General features: G+C 44.5%; 1 protein-coding gene across 1 annotated transcript; it reads left to right on the top strand.

Annotated features, from left to right (window-relative positions):
* The first annotated feature begins 2,461 nt into the window (after positions 1-2,461).
* Positions 2,462-8,467, top strand: spry4 (sprouty homolog 4 (Drosophila)). The gene is made up of 2 exons (XM_012837758.3): positions 2,462-2,731; positions 4,954-8,467. The coding sequence occupies exon 2, from the start codon at positions 4,991-4,993 to the stop codon at positions 6,095-6,097; it is 1,107 nt and encodes a 368-aa protein (XP_012693212.2). The 5' UTR covers positions 2,462-2,731; positions 4,954-4,990; the 3' UTR covers positions 6,098-8,467.
* The last annotated feature ends 487 nt before the right edge of the window (positions 8,468-8,954 follow it).

The raw sequence follows: 8,954 nt of genomic DNA on the forward strand, positions 1-8,954 counted from the left end.
GATTATTGTATTGATGTTATTCCACTCCCAAACCGGGCTGCAGAATATCAAACAGCTGCCAAGAATTCCACAGCAAGCTGATTCTTTTCCCCTCAGTAGTCCGGTACAAATTAAGCAATCATAACACAATGATAATAATGACAAAATCTCCCACATAAAAACCTACACTTCCGCACTAAGATGTGCTGAAGTCACACACAGACACACACATACATCCACACACACACGCACCCCTCAGTACCCCTCCACCCAAAAATACACAACCACGTGCGTTGCTCTTTCCTCTGCTTCGAGGACCCTTCCCTACTCCAAAGCACACAAACAAAGCCTGTGAAAACCCCTCTTTCTCCAGGACCAGGAAGTCAATATTTGAGGAGCTGAAACTACCTGGCTGTATGGCTCAGATCACCCTTGCTTGCGGCCCCACCTCTCTAGCCACAGTTCACAGCTCACGCTGCCTCCCCTGACTGGCCCTGCAAGACGGAAAACTACATGAACAGTTTTATTCGATAACAGGATTTGTTTGTTTGAGTGTCTCATGACTAAAAAAGGTCATGTATTTGTGCAGATGAGATCTTTGTTATCACAGTAAGATGAGAGTAAAAAGGTCTCCAAGTACGTTCTTTAATGGACACTTTCTCAAAGGTGTTACTGATAGAACCTGTAAGGTTTTTCATGGAAACAAGCAAATAACTTGTTGACAGCACTTTGTCTGTTTGAGTCCATCTCCCTTTTTCACACAAGGTCAAGTAAAAAAGGGGGAAGGGAAAGACATGAGGAATGTGCCATTGGCTAAGGACACTTTTATTTTCAACACTTCAACATTTTCTTGATTACAGAGCACCCTGCATATCTTGCACATTGCGCAGCTATGGCTGTGGCAGTGGAATATGTTGCCATTTCAAAGTCGTGGGAGAGGATGGCGATGAGCTAGAGAAAAGAAAGCAGCAAGTGCATGGGGCCAAGGGGAGAAATTTCTGTAGCTTGCACCGTGTGATGGCTCTGTGTGCCGGCCCTGAGAAAGGAGGCTTTATTTCCGGAAGGCTAATCCCATTTCCAGTTGGAGGTCATTTTGCTGAATAGAAAACACAGCATTAATAGTAGGTCACAGCTTCTCCAGTCAGTTTCTTTAAAAGCCAGAGACATTTATACAGAAATGTCCGCACAAACACGTTTGTATTTTTACGCTGTAGTTATAGGATTTATCTTCGTGGCCGTCATATTAGAAATAAATAAATGAATAAGCTTGTCGTTAAAAATCCTCTGTATCTCTAAAATGCTGTAAGAGTCACAAGTTAACACAAAGGCCTTCTTTAGCTTTGCAGCCTGGAAATAATTCAAATTTCTCTTTAAAAGGAAGTCAATGTTGTCATGGAAATGAGCCCTAATGTAGAAGCCCACCATTAACCTTTGACAGCATTAGTCAAGCCGCGGGCCGGGAGTGCTCTGTGGGGGCAGCGCAGACAGTGGGATGTTAAAAAGGAAATTCACACTCATTTCCTTCGTGTGGTTTCGTTACAAATCAACAACATCCTGTTCTTTTGTGGACCCTGCTGCTTGCGTTTCACTGCGGAACGTCATAAACGCACGTTTTACGGCTCGCCAGCTCAATAGGCTCGCTGTGAAGCCTTTACCATACGTCTTTCAAAAAAGCCAAGGCGACGCAGACTAGTAAAGCTAATTTATGTTGGTCAGGTCATAGAAGAAGTTGTTTTCTTGACCGTGTTTTTCAGTACGACTTTAAAGTGCAGATAACGCAGAGTTTAAAGATTAATCCATGGTTGAACTAATAGGCTACTAGCAGTGACGAAATGTAGCCAACACCATCTGGGTTCAGCGTTTGAGTCTCATGACCCTGTGAATGTTATATAATTCAGCTCATCTGCATTGAGGCTCTCTGGTAATCGAATCGAAGAAGTGCTTTGAATTTGCAATCAAATGTACAAAATTCAGGATAGAACGCAATTCGTGTTTTTATATTCGATGTATCATATAGGCCTATATGTAAACTGTTCGGAGTAAGATGCTGATAGGGTTTTCTTTTCTCAATTTATGTGATATGAATCGTTATTTTGGACTAAATTGACGCAGACATACCAAACGTATCAAATAATTTAAGTGAAATATATCAAATAGCTACTTCCTTTCTCCATGGCTATTTTGTGTGACGTATTTGAAATTGCAGTTGTTCACAAAAACAATGTCAAGTGAAAAATCAACATGCTCATTTGGATCGCTGGGCTCAGTATGGGTCTGACTGAATGAATGAGTGGGCAAGTACATACATAAATAAACAGCATGGCGTGAGGCGCATAGCTGGTTCATTCATGTAATCCTCTCCGACATTGCCCTTGTGACGAAAAGCTTCCCATTCTTCCATTCATGAAATTTTGGTTACACGCTTGCGCAATGAAATTCGGAGTCCTCCCATTCATAAAAAAGTAACCGCTGCATTTGCGCTGTGAGTTCCTCTGCCCTCCCATTCACAAAAAATCTGTCAAGGCATCTGCGCAGTACGTGTCTCACCCTCCCATTCATAAAAAGCCATTTTCCTCATGTAGTTGCAACATCGTATCAAAAACCCAGCGTCCCCACTGCAGTGCACTTCGAACGGATTGTGGTCAAGGTTTTTTTTCTTCCTTACGAGGTTTTACCTTGGATCTGTATCTTTGGAATATACACTAAGACGCTGTGTTCAACAGACAGGGCGATGCGTTGTTTCTTTAAACTGGTAAGTTTCCCAAATGCTGATATTTGCTGTACATTTGAGGGGTTCTGCATAACAGACGACTTTATTTCCAGTTAAAATATTCAGAAGCTTATTTTTGGATGTCAGCCTAATGCGAACATTTGCTGGTCTATCTATCTGTCCATCGTTCTTTTCCAATGAGTTGGACCTGTTTTTATTCTCTGTGTCAATTTTCAACCACGGATCCGACTATAACAAGGTTAGGTGCTTAGGTCGAACGACTGAAATCGACATAAAGCACGAAAATAGCGTAATTTCAACGTTGCTCTTCACTCCTTTCGACGAATATCGAAAGCTTTGCTAGACGACGAGCTGGTGACGGACATGCTGGTGCCATTTTTATGGGCAGTTGGCTGTTCGCGTTGAATCGCGGACCACTGCGTTACACTTCTGTGCTGCAGATTTTGTGTTTGCCAGTCATGATCAGAGGTCAGGCGGTGTTATCATTTTTATAAGAAATCTCGATATAGGGAGAACTAGTCAATTCAATAGTCGATTTATACCTGGTAAATTGTGCACAACGTTTATTAGCCTACCTTATTCAACGCGCTGAGAAAACCATACCCTCCTTATAAAAGTCGAAATGAGTCACAGCTAAGAATTACAACGCGCATTTAAGATATAATACAGAGACATTACGGTATATCAATGACGCTTTAGATTATCTAGCCTTCCTCTTTCCCCGACAATTCGCTTCTGAACCCATCAGACCGTGGGGGGGAAAGCGCCGTCAACATCTGTAGTGTAAAGGTTCTATCGCCACCGAGAGCTGGTTGTATTCACATCCTGTATGTGCCAAAATAGGTTATGTCGCAACAGGTTTATCCTTTGAAGTGGTTAAATCGTAATATATCTCTTTAATGGACCAATTCGCCAGTCTGCCGACAAGGCCGTGTCCGCTGTCATGGCAAAACAAAAAAACTGTGTTGAATCACTAAATTAAAAAAAAAAAAGTTTTCATGTGCCATGAAATTCATATGTCGACATTCTGCAAACAATTGTTAATGAGTAACCAAGTACATTTTTGTGGCGGTACAAGATTTACATAAAATAATACCCTATTACATTTGGTCTTCGGATAGCCTACTTTTGGCATTGGAATATATAGTGGATAAGACGTCGTTTTACACTTGTAACATTAAAGATGCAATGAAAATATTTGGTTACTATTCCGTAACTATACGACGGTTAACGTTTTAAAAGCTTAATCCCCACGCTTAAATAATGTATTGTTGGAGGTGTGAAAATTAAAGAGAAATGAGCTACATAGTAATGATCTATTAATGACACATTCAAATATTTTGTCATGTTTCCCCGATTCAGGTGTAAATAATTGAGAGCAAGCAAGACAAAGTGTGTGAAAATATTCCTTCTGCAATTAGATAACTCTCTAAGTCATAGTATGAGTCATACATGCATGCTGGTTGCTTGCCTTTAGTTCAGTTATCTTCAGTGGTCTGAGTCCACATGGTATCCGTGGTGTTGCCTTGAAGTACCTCTCAGTGGTTTTAGATCTTAAAATGGACTTCAGCCACTACTATTTTTACTTAAGCTTGTTACACACAGATGGTGGCAGAAAATGTTGTTTGGACTGGTTAACCATTAGATTAGGCTTGTACGGATTTTATTGTTTTCATAATTAAGGGTTTTAAAGCTGCTATAAGTGACTTTTTTTTTTAATACTTTGGTTAGTTGGCGCAACATGATAGTTGTCATGAAGTAGTTGCTCTGAGAAATAAAAGATTTCTCCGGGACTTTTCTGGGCTCTGTAATCAGCAGTCACATTTCAACACAGTTCAAGTGTTCCAATCAGTAAACATCCAAAAAGACGGGCATCCCTGCTTGCCAGTCATCGTGTTTGTACACCACATAAAAGGGAAGGGATGGATAAAAGTGGCTAGGTCTGGCAGTAGTTAGCAATAAATGCTAACATTGCTGACAGCAGCTTTAATTCTATAAATTGAGCTAGAATGGGCATAATTTTACACCTACAAAACTGGTGTGATATTTGGTTGTGGATGACAAGTATTGATGTCAATGCTAGAGCCCATGTCCATATAAAAATCAATGAAATGAAATGAAATGCATATAGACATTTGACATGTAAAACAGGTAAAAGTTGTTTCGCATGTCTTAGATAGCTATAAATAACCCTTGTTGGGACCAGACTGGTCGGCTGAACGCAGCTCTGTTCTCTCCCCCAGCACTGACCGCAAGGTGCCGCGCAGCTCTCAGTTGGCCATGCGAGGGACCCGCTCGGAGCCCATGGAGTCCCGAGTGCCCCACCACATCCCCGGCGTCTCGTCCTCCATCATGGTGCAGCCCCTGCTGGATAGCCGCGTGCCCTACGGCCGCCTGCAGCACCCGCTCACCATCTACCCCATCGACCAGATGAAGTCGTCACACATGGAGAACGACTACATCGACAGCCCAGCAGCCGTGTGCCAGCAGCCGCAGCACACGCAGCCCAAGCACCCGGCTGCTGGCCGGCAGGCAGATGCCAACCCACACCACCAACACCAACACCACCATCATCACCACCACCACCACCACCCGCACCCACACATGCAGGACTCCACCCACCCGTGGATCAGCTTCAGCGGCCGGCCCAGCTCCATCAGCTCCAGCAGCAGCACTTCCTCTGACCAGCGTTTGCTGGACCACGCCGCCCCCACCCCGGTGCTGGACTCGGCCTCCACCACCATATCCTCCAACTCCACCTCCTCATCCTCTTCCTCGCTCCCCCCTGCTGCTGCTTCTCTGGGCAGAGTCCCCGGCAGTGGCACCGTCGGCCTCCAGGCCAAGCTGCCCAGTGCCAAGCCCGCGGACCTGAAGACGCCGGCAGGGTCTGGGCCGGATGGCCCGGTTGGTTCACCTCTCCCCGCAGAGGCCAAGCACCTGCTGCTGTGCGGGCGCTGTGGCAAGTGCCGGTGCACGGAGTGTACACTGCCCCGGGTGCTGCCCTCCTGCTGGGTGTGCCACCAGGCGTGCCTGTGCTCAGCCCAGAGCCTGGTGGATGCCGCCACCTGCATGTGCCTGGTGAAGGGCGTCTTCTACCACTGCGCTGAGGACGAGGACGACGGCGAAGAGGGCTCGTGCGCCGACCGGCCGTGCTCCTGCGCACCAGCGCACCGCTGCGCCCGCTGGTCCTTCATGGCGGCACTCTCGCTGGCACTGCCCTGCCTGCTCTGCTACCTGCCCGCCGTGGGCTGCGCCAAACTCTCGCAGAAGTGCTACGACGGTGCCCAGCGCCCAGGCTGCCGCTGCAAGGTGGCCGCTGTGTCCAAGGCGGGTGTGGCAGGGATTCTGGGGAAAGCTGGGGGAGGCTTGGACAAGCAGACTTCGTGATGCCAGCCGTTATAGTGGGACGTCTGAGACATTTGGGCTGATGACAGACATGCTCTGCATTAGCAGAGGAGGATCTGAGTGGATATGTGCCCACCATGCCACCCACCCCCCACCCCCCCCAAGCTGGTGGCGTTCCTCCAATCACGGTACTTACTCACAAGGGTTCAGACTGGATGCAAATCATAGTGTCATAGTGTGACATCTCAAAAGATCAGTAGCAACATTGCCTAGATTAGCCTGGCTAAAAACACTTGCTTACTTCACAGTCCTGTTTTTACGAGTGCAAATAAGAACTGTGGGGAGGCTGTTCTTGTTGTTTTTCAATGCCAGAAGGCTTAACAGTTCTTGTATGTTATGCATTCTGGCCATAAATCAAAGTACTCACAACATGTATCACTATAGTGTCAGGTATAGGAGTCAAGTTTCTTTCTTTAACGTTCAAACTTGTGTTTTGTTCTTTTTCTTCTGGAGAAAAATAAGTATTTCCCACACTAGAAGTAACCAAAAAAAAATACAGTTCATTAAACATAGCATCTGGCATAGCTAAAGAAAGCAGTGAATTTATAGTGTATGACATGTTAAGGTCAAAATATCAAAATCACACAGCATGTGCTACCTTCCACTGCTAGCATGTTGTGAAGCTTGTGTTCTGATGCAAGCTGGAATCTTCTGGTGTCATTAGTAGCCGGTAGGCAGGCTGTAGTCATAGGCCATACTGTTCTAAGACAGGGGTACATTCCCTTTAAAGGAGGCTCTGTGTTAAAAAAAAAATGGAAATTTTTATTTTTTATTTTTATTTTATTTCTGTAGAACAATTAACATGCCTTCACACGTCCTCTCAGACATGTATATCATGATGTGACGTGAACTTGTCAATGGTTAAGCACCAAATCGCTAGAGGATTTAGTTAGCTGTTGGAGAACCCACCTCAGGGATCATCTTGACCATCGGAAAACAGACGAATATGCAGGCTGAGAATATTCTGCATAAAGGCAACATAAAGGAAACTATTCTGTATTTCCGACGGTGGGCTGTGGCATTTGTAAGCTAATAATTCATTTGAGGTCATAACCTTCCCTTAAGCTTGAAGGCAAGCCACAACCACAGCTGATCCCTCTAGCCTTATGACAATATAAATCCTACCTTACCACGTATACCAACTTTTTAGCAGAATCCAAACCCTTATAGTGGACATAAAGCACAGTATTATGGACAATGGCGAAACAAGCCCCTCTCTGTTCATGAAGCCCCAGCCCCTGTAGTCTACCACACTTAATATATACCAAACATAATCTAATCTTTTTGCTGCTCAGCTGTGTGTGTGTGTGTGTGTATGTGTGTGTATGTGTGTGTGTGTGTGTGTCATAAAATTGTATCTATTTTCTTCTAATGTATGTTATTGGCTTGTATGGTATTCCGGACAATTTGCCAAAGGAGTACATTTCCAATGTTTTTTTTTTTTAATTTTTTTAACATCTTCGTTGTGCACCAGGTAGTCAAAAGACAAAATGTTTCTAAAGATACGGTACCATTGTTTTTTAGGATGCCTGAATGGCAGTATGGAGCTCTGCCACTCCACTGTCTGTGTTCACTTTTTGTATGCGACTGGCCCGCCCGCCACACGCACCAGGCTATGCACATGTTCCTGTCTGTACGTGTCTTGTTGCACCAAGCCGAAACATACCGAAAAAAAAGAAACACTACTGTTCTTAGTCTTGAATGTATAAGGAAATTACATTTTTTTGCAGATTAACCTGTGAATAGGTGCCAAAATAGTGATAAGTGGTGAGGCTTGCATAGTTAGGGAAGTTGCTAACGTGTCAAAAATATGTCGATAATATTAGAAACAGACCTATGCAGGTTACATGTTGTATATAGTTCCAAGAATCTAGCAATCTTTAGGTGAGTTCAAAATGTCCTGAAAATTGCATGGTACAGTGTAACAATGATTCTTTAAAACACATAAACACATGACTATATATATATTTATGTCTGTGTGTATGTGTGTGTGTACACACACACACACACACACACACACACACACATATATATACATATACACACATATATATACAAATATATATGTATAGAGAGTTAAATATAGATTATACATATATATATATATTGGCTAATGATTGTGGGTGGTGGAAAAGACGAGGGCATGGAAAGGTCTTTAATTTCAAGCACTTGATCTGGAGAAGTGTAGCTAGGCAATAAAAATACCTCTTTCTCTTGTGTCTGTGCCCCAGTAGAGTGAGGTGCCACCGTTTGGACTTTGTCCTGTAGTTTGGAGCTCTCATTCAGTCCCCAGTATGTCTCCTACCAACAGCCCCACACCTATCATTCTCAGTCCACTGCTGCAGACTCCCCCCCCCCCCTCCCATGTGTATGCTACATCCCCTCGTCTTGATTGACATGTACAGCTGTGCTGCGTAACCCTGTCAAAAACCTCTGGATGGGATTGAACGTCCCTCTCGAGCCACATTCCATTCCATCTGACTCACCAGTGAATCTCTAGCTGCTCAACATCTTTTTTTTCTGTCTCCCTCCCTCTCTCTCTCTCTCTCTCTCTCTCTCTCTCTCTCTCTTTCTCGCTCTGTCCTGTTTTTCTGTTTATCGTTTTGGCTCTCCGTTTTTGTGGCTCGGGGGGAGACGGACCACTGGCTCCCCTGGTTCTCTGAGCATGCTCTCAATCATGGCTCCCCCACAGGAAGGGAACGTTCCATCCCCTCGCCAGAATGCTGTGACTTCATCTCCTTCTGTTCCTTGGTGTGGCCTTTGGCTACGAGCGTTTTAGCCAATGAGAACTTTAATTCACTCAAGTAAGCAACACTTCCTGTCTGCTTGCCTGTGCTCC

This window comes from Clupea harengus, chromosome 8 (genome assembly GCF_900700415.2).
Source record: "Clupea harengus chromosome 8, Ch_v2.0.2, whole genome shotgun sequence".
Classification (NCBI taxonomy): Eukaryota; Metazoa; Chordata; class Actinopteri; order Clupeiformes; family Clupeidae; genus Clupea; species Clupea harengus.